This window comes from Mercenaria mercenaria, chromosome 7 (genome assembly GCF_021730395.1).
Source record: "Mercenaria mercenaria strain notata chromosome 7, MADL_Memer_1, whole genome shotgun sequence".
NCBI lineage: Eukaryota > Metazoa > Mollusca > Bivalvia > Venerida > Veneridae > Mercenaria > Mercenaria mercenaria.
The window spans coordinates 43,491,259-43,511,819 of record NC_069367.1 but is presented as its reverse complement, the minus strand read 5'-3'; the positions used below and the strand labels follow the sequence as shown (position 1 = coordinate 43,511,819).

The 20,561-nt window shown below is 36.0% G+C and overlaps 1 protein-coding gene across 4 annotated transcripts in view; it reads right to left on the bottom strand.

The window, feature by feature from the left end:
• LOC123554276 (sodium/hydrogen exchanger 1-like) overlaps positions 1-20,561 on the bottom strand; it is a 91,864-nt gene that overhangs the window by 24,282 nt on the left and 47,021 nt on the right. For all 4 annotated transcript variants that reach the window (XM_053548286.1, XM_053548283.1, XM_053548285.1 and 1 more), the window contains 5 exons: positions 16,760-16,805; positions 15,507-15,548; positions 12,444-12,512; positions 11,185-11,266; positions 9,417-9,444 (listed from right to left, as the gene is read on the bottom strand). In XM_053548286.1, coding sequence (XP_053404261.1) covers positions 9,417-9,444; positions 11,185-11,266; positions 12,444-12,512; positions 15,507-15,548; positions 16,760-16,805 — 267 coding nt within the window. The remainder of the gene's footprint in view (positions 1-9,416; positions 9,445-11,184; positions 11,267-12,443; positions 12,513-15,506; positions 15,549-16,759; positions 16,806-20,561) is intronic.

Below are 20,561 nucleotides of genomic sequence, written 5' to 3'. Positions count from 1 at the left end.
TGACCTACTGACCTACTTTTTGATGGCACGTGACCCACTTTCGAACTTGACATAGATATCATCAAGATGAACATTCTGACCAATTTTTATGGAGATCCATTCACAAGTATGGCCTCTAGAGAGGTCACAAGGTTTTTCTATTTTTAGACCTACTGACCTAGTTTTTGACCGCACATGACCCTGTTTCGAACTTGACCTAGATATCATCAAGATGAACATTCAGACCAACTTTCATATAGATCCCATGAAAAATATGGCCTTTAGAGAGGTCACAAGGTTTTTCTATTATTTGACCTACTGACCTAGTTTTTGACGGTACGTGACCCACTTTCGAACTTGACCTAGATGTCATCAAGATGAACATTCAGACCAACTTTCATACAGATCCCATGAAAAATATGGCCTTTAGAGAGGTCACAAGGTTTTTCTATTATTTGACCTACTGACCTAGTTTTTGATGGTACGTGACCCACTTTCGAACTTGACCTAGATGTCATCAAGATGAACATTCAGACCAACTTTCATACAGATCCCATGAAAAATATGGCCTTAAGAGAGGTCACAAGGTTTTTCTATTATTTGACCTACTGACCTAGTTTTTGACGGCACGTGACCCACTTTCATACTTTACCTAGATATCATCAAGGTGAACATTCTGACCAATTTTCATGAAGATCTCATGATATATATGGCCTCTAGAGAGGTCACAAGGTTTTTCTATTTTTAGACCTACTGACCTAGTTTTTGACCGCACGTGACCCAGTTTCGAACTTGACCTAGATATCATCAAGATGAACATTCAAACCAACTTTCATACAGATCCCATGAAAAATATGGCCTTTAGAGAGGTCACAAGGTTTTTCTATTATTTGACCTACTGACCTAGTTTTTGAAGGCACGTGACCCACTTTCGAACTTGACCTAGATATCATCAAGATGAACATTCAGACCAACTTTCATACAGATCCCATGAAAAATATGGCCTTTAGAGAGGTCACAAGGTTTTTCTATTATTTGACCTACTGACCTAGTTTTTGATGGCACGTGACCCACTTTCAAACTTGACCTAGATATCATCAAGGTGAACATTCTGACCAATTTTCATGAAGATCTCATGATATATATGGCCTCTAGAGAGGTCACAAGGTTTTTCTATTTTTAGACCTACTGACCTAGTTTTTGACCGCACGTGACCCAGTTTCGAACTTGACCTAGATATCATCAAGATGAACATTCAGACCAACTTTCATACAGATCCCATGAAAAATATGGCCTTTAGAGAGGTCACAAGGTTTTTCTATTATTTGACCTACTGACCTAGTTTTTGACGGCACGTGACCCACTTTCGAACTTGACCTAGATATCATCAAGATGAACATTCAGACCAACTTTCATACAGATCCCATGGAAAATATGGCCTCTAGAGAGGTCACAAGGTTTTTCTATTATTTGACCTACTGACCTAGTTTTTGAAGGCACGTGACCCACATTCGAACTTGACCTAGATATCATCAAGGTGAACATTCTGACCAATTTTCATGAAGATCTCATGAAATATATGGCCTCTAGAGAGGTCACAAGGTTTTTCTATTTTTAGATCTACTGACCTAGTTTTTGACCGCATGTGACCCAGTTTCGAATTTGACCTATATATCATCAAGATGAACATTCAGACCAACTTTCATACAGATCCCATGAAAAATATGTCCTTTAGAGAGGTCACAAGGTTTTTCTATTATTTGACCTACTGACCTAATTTTTAATGGCACGTGACCCAGTTTCGAACTTGACCTAGATATCATCAAGGTGAATGTTCTGACCAATTTTCATGAAGATCTTGTGAAATATATGGCCTCTAGAGAGGTCACAAGGTTTTTCTATTTTTAGACCTACTGACCTAGTTTTTAACGGCACGTGACCCAGTTTCGAACTTGGCCTAGATATCATCAAGTTGAACATTCTGACCAACTTTCATAAAGATCCCATGAAAAATGTGACCTCTAGAGTGGTCACAAGCAAAAGTTTACGGACTGACGCACGCACGCACGCACGCACGGACGGACGACGGACGCCGCGCGATCGCAAAAGCTCACCTTGTCACTTTGTGACAGGTGAGCTAAAAATGACTTTGATCGCCATGAAAAGCTGCTTAAAACAAACCATTAAGATAAGTTAACAGGCTCCTTAAAACTCCATGAAAAATTTTAATTGGCATGAAATTAATGTGCCATTAAAAAATTACCGGTTAATTCCCCATTACTTAGTAAGAACTAATGGGGCCATTAATTTTTTTAATACTCTGTTAATGGCCGTTAATTAATAACAAATTAATTAATGGTCATTAAATATGTCAGATTCAATTTTAATGGGTTTATAATATTTAAATTGTATATCAAATTAAGGGCCATGAAAATTTGCCTTCAGAATTAGACATCTTAAGATAATCAACTTCATATTAATATTTGCCGTATTGATTTAAACTACATATTACTACACATGTAATAGTATCTATACATATGTACTGTTTTGTAAAATGCCTGAAGAATATTTGTTTCTTCTTTTTTCTCTTATTATTTTGTAATGTAAACACATGTGATGTAACACCCTCATACAAACATTTGTTATATTGTATCCTTATTCTGTCATACGTTCATATGAAATGAGAAATAAATGGATATTGTATTGTATTGAGTTGTACTGAGAAGGGTTTACAGGTACCGGTTTAATAGATTAAGTGACCGTGTGGGTAGTTTTAACTATTCAACATTATAATATTGACAAACATTCTGACCAATTTTTTATTGGTACAGACATTAAGCATCAAGTGTATTAAAAAAACAACTGTTGATGACAATGTCAGCGCACAACGGGTAATCACAATTTAGCTCTACTTCAATATTTTGTGCTCACATGCACTGTACAGCTAAGAGCAAATGTTTGAGGGATTGCATCACAAGTAGCTTCTCCCACCTCCAATTAAGTGTACCACACTCTTTGATTCATTGAAACAAAGAAGCGATTGATCTGCCCATGCCCCAAATGAATTTAAATCAGACTGTAAATCTCCACAATTATGTGTATTGTTCAATTCTCTATAAACCTTAGTTTCTACTCAAGAATTTGAAAATCTAAACTAGTCTGAACACATTTTATAATGTAAATTCCTTACCCCACCCGTTTTCTTATACAAATGCTGATTATTTGGACAAGAAAAACAAAGAACAGAAAAAGTGGCATGCATCAATATGTATTTGCCCTTACCAAAATATTGTAGATTGAAGTTATCAAATAAATTAATACGTTTCCATTCGACTTTCATTGAAATAAATCCAATTTTTGTAGGAACACAATTTGCCAAACATTAAAAAAAAATGGCCTAACTGCATCAAGGGGAAATAACTTCAATGCAACTAAATATAACATCATGATATATTATAGACGATGTGTGCGTAGTATGTATTTATTGTGATTAAAGTCCATTTTAGAACAATATGAGACTGGAATTATAAGCATTCAATAGGAGAGCAAGCCAAAAACCAAAAACAAATCAAAGGCCTGAATGGCCTGAGCCGGCTAATGATTGATGTACTGACAGTATAGTCTACCAGTTTCAGTTTGTTTTTAGTTTTTTTCTTAAAATTTCATAACACAGCTCGATATTTACCCAAAATATTATATCCGGATACGATTACACTTTTCTCCAGTTTGAACAATATATTTTACAATTTGTGATGATACGAAAACATTTAGCAGCAATTGGCAGTATCTGACATTGAAGTTTACGGTTAAATTACCTCTTATTTAAATCTTTTCATAAAACAAGAGGGCCATGAAGGCCCTGTATCGCTCACCTGACCTATTGACCTAAAGATCATCAAGATCAACATTCTGACCAAGTTTCATTAAGATATGGTTTATAAATGTAGCCTCTAAAGTGTTAACTAGCTTTTCCTTTGATTTGACCCGGTAACCTAGTTTTTGCCCCCACATGACCCAGATTCGAACTTGACCTAAAGATCATCAAGATTAACATTCTGATTAAGTTTCATGAAGATACAGTCATAAATCTGGCCTCTGAGTCTTAACAAGCTTTTCCTTTGATTTGACCTAGTGACCTAGTTTTTTAACACACCTGACCCAGATTTAAACTTGACCCATAGATCTCAAGATTAACATTCTGACCAAGTTTCATTAAGATATGGTCATAAATGTGGCCTCTAAGTGTTAACTAACTATTTCCCTTTTTTTTGACCCGTGACCTAGTTTTTGACCCGACATGACCCAGATTCGAACTTGACCTAAAGACATCAAGTTAACATTCTGACTAAGTTTCATGAAAATATAGTCAAAAATGTGGCTCTAGAGTGTTAAAAGCTTTTCCTTTGATATGACCTAGTGACCTAGTTTTTGACTCCATTGACCAGATTTAAACTTGACCTAAAGATTATCAAGATTAACATTCTGACCAAGTTTCATTAAGATTGGTCATAAACGTGGCCTCTACAGTGTTAATTAGCTTTTCCCTTTTATTTGACCGGTGACCTAGTTTTTGACGACATTGACCCAGATTCAAATTGCCCTAAAGATCATCAAATTTAACATTTGACTAAGTTTCATGAAGATATAGTCATAAATGTGGCCTCTAGAGTGTTAACAAGTTTTCCTTTGATTTTGACCTAGTGACCTAGTTTTTGACCCCCCCTAACCAGATTTTAACTTGAGCTATAGATCATCAAGATTTGACCAAGTTTCATAAGGTATGGTCATAAATGTGGCTCTAGTGTAAACTAGCTTTTCATTTGATTTGGCTTGGTGACCTAGTTTTTTATCTACATGACCCAGATTCAAACTGGACCTTAGATCATCAATATTAACAATCTGACCAAGTTTCATGAAGATACAGTCATAAATGCGGCTTCAACAGTGTTAACAAACTTTTCCTTTGATTTGACCTGGTGACCTAGTTTATGATCCCAGATAACCAAATATCGAACTCGTCCAAGATTTTATTAAGGGTAACATTCTGACCAAGTTTCATTAAGATTGGGCCAAAAATGTGACCTCTAGAGTGTTAACAAGCTTTTTCTTTGATTTGACCTGGTGACCTAGTTTTTGACCCCAGATGACCCAATATCGAACTCGTCCAAGATTTTATTGAGGGTAACATTCTGACCAAGTTTCATTAAGATTGGGCCAAAAATTGTGACCTCTAGAGTGTTAACAAGCTTTTCCTTTGATTTGACCTGATGACCTAGTTTTTGACCCCAGATGACTTAATATCGAACTCGTCCAAGATTTTATTGAGGGTAACATTCTGACCAAGTTTCATTAAGTTTGGGGCCCCAAAAAATGTGACCTCTAGATGTTAACAAGCTTTTCCTTTGATTTGACCTGATGACCTAGTTTTTGACCCCAGATGACCCAATATCGAACTCGTCCAAGATTTTATTGAGGGTAACATTCTGACCAAGTTTCATTAAGATTGGGTCAAAAATGTGACCTCTAGAGTGTTAACAGTCAAATTGTTGACGACGGACGGACGGACGGACGGACGACGGACGACGACGGACGCCGGACACAGGGTGATCACTAAAGCTCACCTTTGAGCACTTCGTGCTCAGGTGAGCTAAAAAGTTGTTTCGTTTCGCCAAACATAGATGATCTACTTTCGATTTCAAAAACTACAAGAAAATACAATTTAATGTTTCGCCGATTTGTTTATTTCTCGAAAAATAAGAATTAAAACCATTTTTAATATTAGTAGTAACTTAACAAACCAGTAAAAGCTTCTTCTTCCGATAATTTATCCGTTTACTGACTGCAAAATTCAACCCACGCAAAGTTTATAGAAATCATACGATGCGTGTTTACGTTCAATGTGGGAGAATTAAGGCTGATCGGCTATGTTACCTAACGCATCCAGACGATTCAGATTTTGTTTTTAAAAAAGCATTGTGTGCGTTTCTGTAATTTTATATACGTTTTTATACGCTTAGAAATTATTAGACATGCGTATTTGCATTATTTCTATACGTAATTTACGCTAATACGCATCTTATCTGGAGCCCTGCTGGAACTATTTTTTGTCTTTCGCTGGATGTTACCCAAGCTTTGTAAGCCTGCGCAATTCTTAAAATGCACATTCATGCTTAATGAGTTACATTCGAGAATTGCACAATTACAAGTCATAAATATGACAGATTACATCGTATATTGGTCATAGCAAAGGGAATTGACACAACTTAACTTCATTCATGCAGTGAACTGTTTGAAATTTGAGAAATCTAATGGAACTACATCCCTTCACATGTTATTCGGTCCATTTAGAGAATCGTTGGATAGCAAGGACTCGTCAAAAGGCTTTCAGCCTTTAGCCGACTCAAATATATACGAATCACATTTTACAGAATTTAGGATTTAATGGGCATTACATTGCTGTTAAGGGCCATTAAGTTTACTTTTAAATGAAATCGTACACAGCCTGAGCATTTAATGGGTATTAAATCAAATAAAAGGGCCATGAATAATCCTGTTAAATTCAAACAAGAGGACCATGATGGTCCTGAATCGCTCACCTCTTCCCACATGACCCAGTTTTGAGTATGACATCGTTTTTTCTATTATTTGACATAGTGACCTAGTTTTTGAGCTCAGGTGACCCAGTTTTGAACTTGACCTAGATATTATCAAGATAAAAATTCTGACCAATTTTCATGAAGATCCATTGAAGAATATGGTCTCTAGGTTTTTCTATTATTTCATCTATTGACCTAGTTTTCGAAAGTACGTTACCCTGTTTTGAACTTTACCTAGATATCATCAAGGTGAACATTCTCACTAATTTTCATGAAGATCTCATGAAAAATATGGCCTCTAGAGAGGTCACAAGGTTTTTCTATTTTTATACCTACTGGCCTAGTTTTTGACCGCACATGACCAAGTTTCGAAATTGACCTAGATATTATCAAGGTGAACATTCAGATCAATTTTCATGAAGATCCATTGAAAAATATGGCCTCTAGAGAGGTCAAAAGATTTTAATAATTTTAGACCTACTGACCTAGTTTTTGACTGCAGTTGATTCCGTTTCAAACTTGACTTGCTAGAAATCATAAAGATGAAAATTCAGACCAACTTTCATACAGATCCCATGAAAAGTATGGCCTCTAGAGAGGTCACAAGGTTTTTTATTATTTGACCTACTGACCTAGTTTTTTTAAGGCACGTGACCCAGTTTCAAACTTGAACTAGATAACATCAAGGTGAACATTCTGACCAATTTTTATGGAGATCCATTCATAAGTATGGCCTCTAGAGAGGTCACAAGGTTTTTCTATTTTTAGACCTACTGACCTAGTTTTTGACTGCACATGACCCTGTTTCGAACTTGGCCTAGATATTATCAAGATGAACATTCAGACCAATTTTCATACAGATCCAATGAAAAATATGGCCTTTAGAGAGGTCACAAGGTTTTTCTATTATCTGACCTACTGACCTAGTTTTTGATGGCACGTGACCCAGTTTCGAACCTGACCTAGATATCATCAAGATGAACATTCAGACCAACTTTCATACAGATCCCATGAAAAATATGGCCTTTAGAGAGGTCACAAGGTTTTTCTATTATTTGACCTACTGACCTAGTTTTAGATGGCATGTGACCGAGTTTCGAACTTGACCTAGATATCATCCAGGTGAACGTTCTGACCAATTTTCATGAAGATCTTTTGAAATATATGGCCTCTAGAGAGATCACAAGGTTTTTCTATTTTTAGACCTACTGACCTAGTTTTTGACTGCACGTGACCCAGTTTCGAACATGACCTAGATATCATCAAGATGAACATCCTGACCAACTTTCATAAAGATCCTATGAAAAATGTGACCTCTAGAGTGGTCACAAGGTTTTTCTATTTTTAGACCTACTGACCTAGTTTTTGACCGCACGTAACCCAGTTTCGAACTTGACCTAGATATCATCAAGATGAACATTCAGACCAACTTTCATGAAGATCCCATGAAAAATGTGACCTCTAGAGTGGTCACAAGGTTTTTCTATTTTTAGACCTACTGACCTAGTTTTTGACTGCACGTGACCCAGTTTCGAACTTGACCTAGATATCATCAAGATGAACATTCTGACCAACTTTCATGAAGATCCCATGAAAAATGTGACCTCTAGAGTGGTCACAAGGTTTTTCTATTTTTAGACCTACTGACCTAGTTTTTGAAGGCACGTGACCCAGTTTCGAACTTGACCTAGATATCATCAAGATAAACATTCTGACCAACTTTCATAAAGATCCCATGAAAAATGTGACCTCTAGAGTGGTCACAAGGTTTTTCTATTTTTAGACCTACTGACCTAGTTTTTGACTGCACGTAAAACAGTTTCGAACTTGACCTAGATATCATCAAGGTGAACATTCTGACCAACTTTCATGAAGATCCCATGAAAAATGTGACCTCTAGAGTGGTCACAAGGTTTTTCTATTTTTAGATCTACTGACCTAGTTTTTGACCGCACGTGACCCAGTTTCGAACTTGACCTAGATATCATCAAGATGAACATTCTGACAAACTTTCATGAAGATCCCATGAAAAATGTGACCTCTAGAGTGGTCACAAGGTTTTTCTATTTTAAGACCTACTGACCTAGTTTTTGACTGCATGTGACCCAGTTTCGAACTTGACCTAGATATCATCAAGATGAACATTCTGACCAACTTTCATGAAGATCCCATGAAAAATGTGACCTCTAGAGTGGTCACAAGGTTGTTCTATTTTTAGACCTACTGACCTAGTTTTTGACCGCACGTGAACCAGTTTCGAACTTGACCTAGATATCATCAAGATGAACATTCTGACCAATTTTCATAAAGATCCCATGAAAAATGTGACCTCTAGAGTGGTCACAAGCAAAAAGTTTACGGATGCACGGACGGACGACGGACACTGTGCGATCACAAAAGCTCACCTTGTCACTTTGTGACAGGTGAGCTAAAAATACAGAATTTCACTATATTTTCAAAGCCATTAACTATTTACGCTACCAAACTAAATTTTTAATGGCATGATTCATGGTTAAAAATGGGTGTTTTAATGGTATTTTAACATGTAACCCATTAATATTGTGAAACCTGTTGTTAAATAACGTAATACAAGAATTAATGGGGTTTATTAATGGTTTTTCCTATTTTAATGGATATTTTACAGGGTTTTAAAGCATGTTTAATGGTATGTGCATCCAGTAGTATAAGTTACCTTCCTAAGTGACCTCTGTAATAAAACATATCAAATCAGTATTAGAATTAATCACTGTTAGTGAATATATGAATCAAATGCAAAGCTCATTTTCTTTTGTTTTATTTTGCCATTTTAACAAATATAATAGGTTCTTATTCCATACTTACCTATAGAAAAGCATGCAATCACAGTTCCCTAAAACAAACAAAAACATGCACCTTTCAATCAAGTCATGCTTGTGAACATACAATTAATATATCACTGCAGTCTGGGATAGAGCCGGCTCTTTCATTCAAACTAACTCTAATTAGATTTATTTAGTATTTTTACATTAACATTTAAGGCATCTGCGTAGCTAGCTCATTTAGTCAAGGGGAAAAATTTGTTTGTAAAGCACATAATATGTCACCCATAATATAATAAAGGTGATAGGGTGTGAAATTTTCGGGGGGGGGGGGGGGGGGGTTTTATGCTGCGACCTTGACATATTTTCACCAAACAATCACGGTATCATCATTTTAAGTTTGACTGTTGAAGAACAAAGTGTTCTCAAGTAACTGATCATAAACAATTTATTACTCAAAAGTCAGTGTGACTTGACTATTTGACCTAAAGGCCCTCAAACAGCTGTCATATACCATTAACTGCCAATCATTTTATGGGAGTGGGGCAAGAGACACCACTGTTCTCCAGTTACTGATCAAAAACCATTTTAGTCCAAATTTCAGCTTTTAAAGCGAGGAAGACCACATGTGCCCCTGTGGGCATAATATCAGGCATGGGTAAGCATCTGGGTAAAACTATCAACTTCACAAAAGGCAACTAGAGGGCTTTCTAACATGATGGTGCAAGCAGGGCTTGAACCCTTTTTACAACAGGGCACGTTATTCAACGTTAGCAGCCGCAACAGTTCAGGAAAGTTTCTGCTATCTTCAACATTGACAGAATGACCAAAATAAAGTGGGTCAACTTAAGGCAATAAAACTACTTGACAGTCATAGGCAGAAAATGTGTCTTTGTCACCTAGACCTTGACCTCTGACCTAATGAACTTCCCAAAAACATAGGCATTAAGACTAGGAAGTGTTGATGCTAAAGTCAAAAGCGTTCTGCTATTAAAGCTCAGACACTACTTTCAGTCTTGTAACTGTAAGCAGAAAATAAGTTCAAAGAGATGCCTGTATTAATGATACTAAATCTCTACATCTTTAAGACATCTTTAAGCTAACCAGTAATTTTACAAAGCAGTTTATAATGGTTTCTTTATAAATACGTTTTATATCTTGATTATATGAAACAATCGTAAGTAGTACTAGAGGAATGCAAGTTGTAGAATATATAATCCACTTCAAACATATCAGTAAATGAGCCAGTCTGGTCAGGCTCCATGCTGTTTGCTTTAAAAGCCTATTGGAATTGGAGAAACTGTTAGCGAACAGCATGGATCCTGACCAGACTGCGCGAATGCGCAGGCTGGTCTGGATCCATGCTGGTCGCAAAGCCACTATGTTGGTTTTCTCATGGCACGGCTCATATAATCCACTTCAAACATATCAGTAAATATTTCAACTCTAAAAGATAGACTGTTAGTCTCCATTATCTAACTGTATTAAAGCATTCCGATTTTGGTATGTTTGTTCCAAAAAGCAAGCAAACTATTGAAAATTTTGTAGTCCATCTATAGGTCAATACTCCATGAAAATATGCAAAGACAGAAACTAACTGAAGCTCAGTTTGCAGGGTCAGGCATTTTATGGACAAAACTGGACAAACATTTTAACACTTGAATTAGTTCCGGTTATAATATGCAAGTACAAAACTCTTCTATTTCACACTCAAATTAGTTCTCAAGGATACAAGTTTCATTTTATTTTATCAACTGTATCGACATTTTAATTAAGCAGAATTCCATTACTGTCAGAATGGAACAACTTACCACAACTGAGAACATTATAATGCTGCCAAGGTTGTCTGTAAAAGTTCTATCATGTAAACTGAATGCTGCTTCTAGAATTATCCTGGAACAGATGATACATGATGCATTTACTGTCATATTCATGAACTCCTGCTGGAAATGAGATTTACTTTATCTTTGTTCTTTAAATGACATTGCACTTGACAATTGTCATATAACTTTCTAATGATCCTATAATTTCTGAGAAACAAGCTTATATGCAAAACTTTCACCAAAACCTTTATGTTTAAAGGGTTGTAATTTTGACAAAATGCATTTCAGAGGTGCATAACTTGTGCTACGAGGTCATCTTACAATGCCAAAGGCATACTTGGACTTTGAAAATCATTTAGTCTAGTGCTTCTCAAGAAACCTGCTTACAAGCTAAACTTTTGTAATAGGGAAGTTGGCATCAGATAATTTTTTTTCAAATAATTGAGCAAACAAATAAAAAATGCAGAAATTCTCTTGGTAACAAGAGCTCCGCCAAGTGGGGCAATACACATCCAAAGGGTTACATCAGAAGATGGGAGCAAAATTTAAAGAACTTGACTGTTGAGTCCACAAAAAAATCCTTAACAGGTACAGGTATGTCAAAATACACCTAAAAATTGGAGGTACACTCCATGTTATACCACAGAAAAGTGGTTTCGGTTTTTCCCTTCGGCCAATAATTAAAAAGTTTCAAGATAAGCTATTTATAGTAACATAAAAGAGAAGTAATTAAAAAAAAAAATATTTTAAGTGAACAAAAAAAGGGATCTGCCAAATAAAAAGATGAGCACTGCAATGAAGAGCAATATAAACAAAGCAGTGATATATGACCTTTGACCCCTAAGTGTGACCTTGACCTTGAAACGAGTCGTCATGCAAACATGCGCTCTGTGGTGAACATTTGTGCAAATTTTTTTTTGAAATCCTTTAAGCAGTTCAAGAGTTACAAAGCAGACACGAAACAAACTGATATATCCTTTGACCTCTGTTACCTTGACCTTGAAGCAAGACATCCAAAACTTGCGCTCTGCATGTCATCTCGGTGTGGTGAACATTTGTGTAGTTCCTTTGAACGAAATTGCTAACGGATGGACAGACGGACACTGGGGGTATAACATAATACGTCCCTTTGGGCATACAAAAATTCATGAAATATGTTGAAGACACTAATGTATTGTATTGAAAGTAAATCTTCCAGCCACATAAAATAATGATGTGGGTATGGAAAACTAGAAAGATTTACTTACGGGGGCAAAAGATACAAGAAAAATTGATCAGGCTGAAAGAATTCAAAGTCTTCACCAGCACCTGTCAGTCTGAAATGAAAAATATACGAAATTAGACTACTGAATCAAAATATTTTTTCATCACAAAACTGTTTTTTGTATTCATTTCCAAAATAGAAACCACCATCATAATTATATCAATGGCATTGAAAGAAATACCAAAAACATTACTATCCTCCTTCAACTTTATCTGAAGAGGATGGCAGCTGTTCTCACCACACATAAACTTATGTTGTCATAAATAATTCTTCCAAGTTCAAATGAAATCGAACTTAAGAAATTAAACCAAAGACAAGACCAAGACTGTTTTGAACATTCTTTAATTGACTTTCAACTTCAGAGCTACTTTACTAAGCAATACATAATGCAATGGAATTATAAAAGAATGGTATTTCAATTGTTTGCTGGGACTTTCATTTGTTGGAAGTAATCCGAAAACCCCCACGAATATTAGTGATTTGGCAGTGGTCAATTTGACTACCAGCAAACCCAAAGACATGAGCAAAGCAATATACAACATGCACCTACTTGTAGCTTCTGTTTTTATTTACAACAACAATAAAAACAAGAGATCACAGAGTGATCTTGGTGCCCACCACTGAGCCATTTTTGAGTGTTCCAATTTCAAGACTAGCTCAATGTCAATATCAAGGTCAAATTTCATTTCAGTAGACAACACTGTGCATGTGGTCCATACATGTGGTCCAAATTTGAAAGCTGTAGCTTGAGAAATCTGAAAGTAGTTCACAAGATCAATTTCAAGGTCAAAGTTCATTTCAGTATACAAAACTACGCATGTGCTTCAAATCTGGAGGCTGCAGCTTGAGAAATGTGAAAGTAGGTACTAAGTAAAAATCAATGTCAAATTTCAATTCAGAACACAAAAATATGCACGTGGTCAAAATTTGAAGGCTGTAGCTACAGAAATGTGAAAGTAGGTCACTACGTCAAAATCAAGGTCAACTCAAGTCAAGGTTCATCTTGCCACTCAAAACTATACATGTGGTCCAAATTTGAATATTGTAGGTTATTGACAAGAAGATCTATTTTAAAAGCTTTTCCCTATATAAGTCTATATGAACCATGTGACCCCCGGGGCAGGGCCATATTTGACCCTAGGGGGATAATTTCAACAAACTTGGTAGAGAACCACTAGATGATGCTACATTACAAATATCAAAGCCCTAGGCTTTGTGGTTTGGACAAGAAGATTTTCAAAGTTTTTCCCTATATAAGTCTATCTAAACCATATGACCCCCAGGGCGGGGCCATACTTGATCCTAGGGGGATAATTTGACCAATCTTAGTAGAAGACCACTAGATGATGTCACATACAAAATATCAAAGCCCTAGGCCCTGTGGTTTTGAACAAGGGGTTTTTCAAAGTTTTTCCCTATATAAGTCTATATAAACCATGTGACCCCCAGCAGACATCCCAACTCTCCCGATCCGATCGGGTTTCTCCCGATTCTGGTTGTAAAACCCGATCACCCCGATCAGAAGTCTCAATCTCCCGATTAAAAAAAAACACAACAAAACAACATAAACAACAATAAAAAAAACAAAATTATGAAATAATCCACTTCTTTGCGCCTATCTGATACTGTACGTATCACTACTGATGAGTCTGTAAACAACACCTTTCGGATATTTTCGCACCTTATTCTACCCGTGCTGATTATTGTTTATTACACGATTCAACAAAGCCAGGTGTTGATTAATGTGTCACAATTGAAATTAAAATCCAGACATTAGATATCTAATTAAATTCAATCAAATTTAGATTAGAATTATACTGGCTTTACCTTTTTCTGTAACTTTTTTGAAATCGAAAGTAGATGGTCGCCGAGTCAACCTGCTAGGTTTTAAAAAAACGTTTCTCTTAAAATCATTTTGATAGAGGAAATGTCATGGTAAATTTTAATATCACTTACTATCAAATGCTGTTAAACTGTCTTTGCATCATAACAATTTGTCAAACACATCCTTTTAACTGGAGATTTAGGCAAATCTACGAAAGTGTAACAATACCTGGACATTCAATTTTGGATAACAGGATTTTGATCAATAAAAGTATTTGAGCAAGGGGTTTTAAATACTGGTTGACAGGGATGAGAATCAAACAGTAAATTTTCTATTGCTTGAACTTTTATTCTTTTAGCTATATACATTTTGTTTTTACAGTTCTAACAGCTGCACTGTTTGTCATGTAAAATTCACCTGGGGAGTCTTCTTTCCAACAAAAGAAATAAAAGTGCAGGTTTAATTCTCAGTGGTGTTTTGAATTTAGACATAGTGCTTAAAGTGCCATAACTATTTAATTTTGCACAGAAGGCTTCATGTATTATTGTTCCAAAACATTAAAAATGCATGAATAATAAGATATAGACAAGTGAATTTTTTAAGACTAGTGATTTTATAAGGGCAAATAAGTTTATATTATCATTAGATTTGTTAAAAGCTTCGTCATCATGAACATAATAACCGCGGTATAAAATCTCCCACTTGAACACCTCAATCTCCCACTTTGGAAAGCAAAAACTCCCACTTGGCATTCAGAAAAAGTTGGGATGTCTGCCCCAGGGTGGAGCCACATTTGACCACAGGGAAATAATTTGAATCATCTTGGTAGAGGACCACTAGGTGATGCTTCATACCAAATATCAAAGCCCTAGGCTCTGTGGTTTTGGATAAGAAGATTTTCAAAGTTTTTCCCTATATAAATCTATGTAAATTATAGAAATAAACATAACTCACTCAAACACTCAAAATTGTTGAACCAGTTTGAGTTTCAGGGGGACACAACTAGGGTACTAATACATCATTCTGACAAAGTTTGGTCAAAATCCCCCAGTAGTTTCTGAGAATGTGATAACGAGAAATTGTTAACGGACGGACTGACAGACAGACCACGGATGCAGAGTGACTTGAATAGCCCACCATGGGCTAAAAGGTGATACTTACCACAATGCATATTAAAATTGACTGTATCAAAAAAAAACCTGATATTAAGTTTATACTTACAAAAATATTGCACCGAATATAACACCGAGAATGATTAAAATGCTGAAAAAGAGAGAAATATTTGTAATATTAATTATGTGTCTTAATTGCTAGTTGTACTGGAAATTGCAAATTAAAACTTCATCTTTGCATGCAATTCCCAACAGTTTCATTATGGAAGTTGAGAAATTTCGCAGATACTCAATTAAAACTAATTATCTGTCCTGACATTTTCCATATAATGATATAGTACAATACAACCCAACTCTAGTAAGTTCTAGGCAGTTTTCATGTATAATCACACTTGCTTACTCTGTGAAATGTACTCAGCAGATCTTACATGACTGCGGTTTTCAAACAACAGAAATGTGACATTATTATTATAATTATTATATAAAACTGCATAACTTATACCAAATTCTAACATAGCTTGGTCTAGTGGTTAAGGTGTCTGCTGTTCAATCCAGGGGTAGTGGGTTCGAGCCCCACTGGGGTCACGACCAAGCCCTCTCAGATGACACCAATACTAGTTTTTCTAGGAAGCAGACTTGAGAGTGGTTCAAATAAGCTTGATGCTTTCGTCACAATCAAGCTAAAATGAATTAGTATAACTAAACTAGCACAGCTTGATTTGAATGTCAGTTTAACAGTTTTTAAGCTGAAAGCCAAGCTATGTAATATATTCTGCAATAAACAATGGCTGACAGGTTCATTATCACTCAGATAAATGAAAACCAGCATAATTTTTATCAAAATATTTCAATGAGCATTTAAGCATGAAAACAATAGGCCTTCTTGTGGTTTATCATCTAATTTACAATGATTTATCATTAATTAGTGCTTAACATTTAACCAGCTAATACTCCTGTGGTTCAATGCCTGCACTGGACTCTGAACCATTACAAATATACCGCAACACACTTCTTGAAGGCCCTGAGTAGTTGATAAGTCATGTGATATCATCACGTAAATCACAGATATTTGATTACCAATTCTTTATGTATGCATTAATCTACTGCAGATGATGTCCACCTAGACCAATGATCCTTTAAATGTTATATAATAATAATTATTTAATTATGTATCTTCTGATGTAGGCAAGGACTCTTTGTGCTGACATGTGTGAAAACCATGAGAAACTCAAAATCTGTGCCTCCATTACTAGATAAAACATAACATAATGAAGAAACGTTCCCATCTCTTTTTTGTAAAATTTTAATTGAAAAATGAGACCATTCAAAAAATGCATAAAATTGATGTCTTTAGATCCTTACCAAGACTCTGGAACTTTTGATGACAGGAAATTAGCATGGTGGAATCCTGTAATGGAAGGAAAGAAATCTTTATAATGCATTCTGCTGGATTAAATGTGGAAAATTTGAACATTTATAGCACAAAACCTTAGTTTAATTATACCAACTTCGAAGACAATTCTAAGTCTGTATAAATCACTCTCCAGCACTGGAAGTTATTTTCTAGAAAATACATCAGATTTGGTTATTTCCTATCTAGTTTTTTAGGTATTTAGTTTTACAATTTGATGATCATTCCGATTTTCACAAGCATTCTGTAGAACTCCTCCCAGGAATTTAGAGCAATAAAACTACATTGAATGTTAAATTAAATAGGTTTTACAACATTTACAATATTCATTTTATTTTTTATTAGGTTAAAGCACCATTCTTTCTTGCATACCAGACGGGGATTTCCAGTATTTTTACCGGTGCTGGAAAAATCCATCTTACACCCCGGGGTGTAAGATGATTCTCATGCTTTAAATGACGTATTACGAACTACATATATGTAGAAGATTTATGTAGTTATTTATATTTTATTTAGAAAAACGGAATAAAAATCCAATACCTTGACAGTTCCACTGTGTTCCTGATAGTATATTTATCGATTCAAAACACGTTATTTTATCAAAAATTCATAACGTTACGCTGGAACTGATAAAACAAAACTGGAACTAAACATTGTTATTTGTCTTTGAAACGTCATGCTGTCTTTCCTGTTTACGGACGTTGATTTCCCGCGCTTTGTTTAAATACGCTGCTATAAGAAATAGTTCTAAAAAGAAAGCTGTTCGACTGATTTTATTTTTATTATTATATCTTGATATCGGTATGCAAGAAAAATATTCTGTCACTGGTTATAGGTGCAGATGGGAATATCCAGCTCTCGGGTAACTGTTTAGGCAGTAACTCGGTAGGAACCTCGTTACCGCCTAAACAGTTACCCTCGAGGCCGGAAATTCCCATCTGCACCTATAACCAGTGAAAGAATCTTATATTCTTTAGATTTCTGTAAAATTAAAAGCAGCCAGGAGAGGTAACAAGAGCTGTCACTGGAGACAGTGCGCTCATCTATTTCGATGCTGAATGTGAAACTGGGCACATCTGAGGAAACTGGAGCTGTCACTGGAGTGTTTAATGACTCCAATAGTGGATGAAGATATTGCACAATAGCTTGAGTCTGTGTCAAAAATATTAAGTAATAAGAGAGGTAAAGATAAAGTGTATCAAAACACTATATAAGTATTATATTCTAAGCAAAAAGGGGACATAATTCATAAAATATAGGTGCAAGAGTTACGCACCTTGTGTCGTATGATGTGGGTGATGCTGTGGAACAAGCCTGAATCAAATGCATTTTGTAATAACTGAGATATAGTGAAAATGCATCAAAATTAAAATAAAATTCTAAGTAAAAAGTGGGCATAATTCATGCAAAATTGGTGCCAGAGTTATGCACCTTATGATGTGGGTGATAAGGTGGAACAACTATTTTAAGTTTGAATCAAATCCATTTAGTAATAACTGAGAAGAGTGAAAGTGTATCAAAACATTAACCTGAAATTCTAAGAAAAAAGGGGGCATAATTCATGAAAAATTGGTGCCAGAGTTATAGCTTTTGTTCATATGATGTGAGAGTGATGATGTTGAACAACTATTTTAAGTCTGGATCAAATCCATTTAGGAATTACTGAGATACAGTTGAAATGCATCAAAACTTTAACCAGAAATTCTAAGTAAAAAGGGGGGATAATTCATAAAATATTGGTACCAGAGTTGTGGGCCTTGTGTCATATGACGTGGGAGATGATGTGGAACAAATAAATTCAGTTTGAATCAAATCCATTTAGGAACAAGAGCTCGACGAACATGAAATGCCCCCCTTGATGCATTCAGTAATTGCACAAGGAAATTATATGCTCACTGTAAAAAAAGGTCTACCGTTCTGGTTCAATCTGACCTTGACCTTTAACCTATTAACCTAACAAGATATCACAGAGTGATCTTGGCGCCCACCACTGAGCCATTTTTGAATGTTCCAAATTTCAAGACTAGGTCAAGGTCAAAATCAAGGTCAAATTTCATATCGGTACAAAACACTGTGCATGTGGTCCAAATTTGAAAGCTGTGGCTTGAGAAATGTGAAAGTAGGTCACTAGATCAATGTCAAGGTCAAAGTTCATTTCGGTAGACAGAATTATGCATGTGCTTCAAATTTGGAGGCTGTAGCTTGAGAAATGTGAAAGTAGGTAATAGGTAAACTTCAATGTCAAATTTCAATTCAGAACACAAAAATATGCATGTGGTCAAAATTTGAAGCTTTAGCTTCAGAAATGTGAAAGTAGGTCACTAGGTCAATCTCAAGATCAAAGTTCATTTCGGTACACAAAACTATGCATGGGGTTCAAATTTGAAGGCTGTAGCTTGAGAAATGTGAAAGTAGGTCACTAGGTCAAAATCAAGATCAAATTTTATTTGAACAAACTTGGTAGAGAACCACTAGATGATGCTACATTACAAATATCAAAAGCCTAGTCTTTGTGGTTTGGTCAAAAAGATTTTCAAAGTTTTTTCCTATATAAGTCTATATAAACCATGTGACCCCCAGGGCGGGGCCATATTTGACCCTAGGGGAATAATTTGAACAATCTAAGTAGTGGACCACTAGATGATGTCATATACAAAATATCAAAGCCCTAGGCCCTGTGGTTTTGGACAAGAGGTTTTTCAAAGTTTTTTCCTATATAATTCTACATAAACCATGTGACCCCCGGGGTGGGGCCATATTTAACCCCAGGGAAATAATCTGAACAATCTTGGTAGAGGACCACTAGATTTTGCTACATACCAAATATCAAAGCCCTAGGCCCTGTGGTTTTGGATAAAAAGATCAGAAACCGTTTAACTGTTCCTGGCCAATGTGACCTTGACCTTTGACCTAATGACCTCAAAATCAATAGTGGTCATCTGCTGGTCATGACCAACCTCACTATCAATTTTCCTGACACTAGGCCCAAGCATTCTTGAGTTATTGCCTGGAAACCATTTTCCTGTTCCTGGTCACTGTGTCCTTGACCTCAAAATTAATAAGGGTCATCTGCTGGTCATGACCAACCTCCCTATAAACTTTCATGACCCTAGGCCCAAGCATTCTTGAGTTATCATCCGGAAACCGTTTAACTGTTCAGGGTCACTGTGACCTTGACCTTTAACATACTGACCTCAAAATCAATAGGGGTCATCTGCTGGTCATGACCAACCTCAATATCAACTTTCATAATCCTAAGCCTGAGTGTTATTGAGTAATCATCCGGAAACCGTTCAACTATTCAGGGTCACTGTGACCTTGACCTTCAACATACTGACCTCAAAATTAATAGGGGTCATCTGCTGGTGATGACCAACCTCCCTATCAACTTTCATGATCCTAGGCCGAAGCGTTCTTGAGTTATCATCCGGAAACGGATTGGTCTACATTCCGACCGACCGACAGACAGACCGACCGACTGACATCTGCAAAACAATATATCCCTCCTTCTTCGAAGGGGGGCATAATAACTGAGATAGAGTGGAAGTGCATCAAAACTTTAACCAGAAATTCTAAGTAACAAGAGGGTCATGATGATCTTGGATCGCTCACCTGAGTAATATGAGCTACATATTTCAAATGTCAAACTGATGATAAAATATCAAGAGAGTCAGTAGGTCACATTCATGGTCAATGAAATTCAGATTTACGACTGGTGTGCAAAACTGTGTATGTCATCAAAATTTCAAGGCT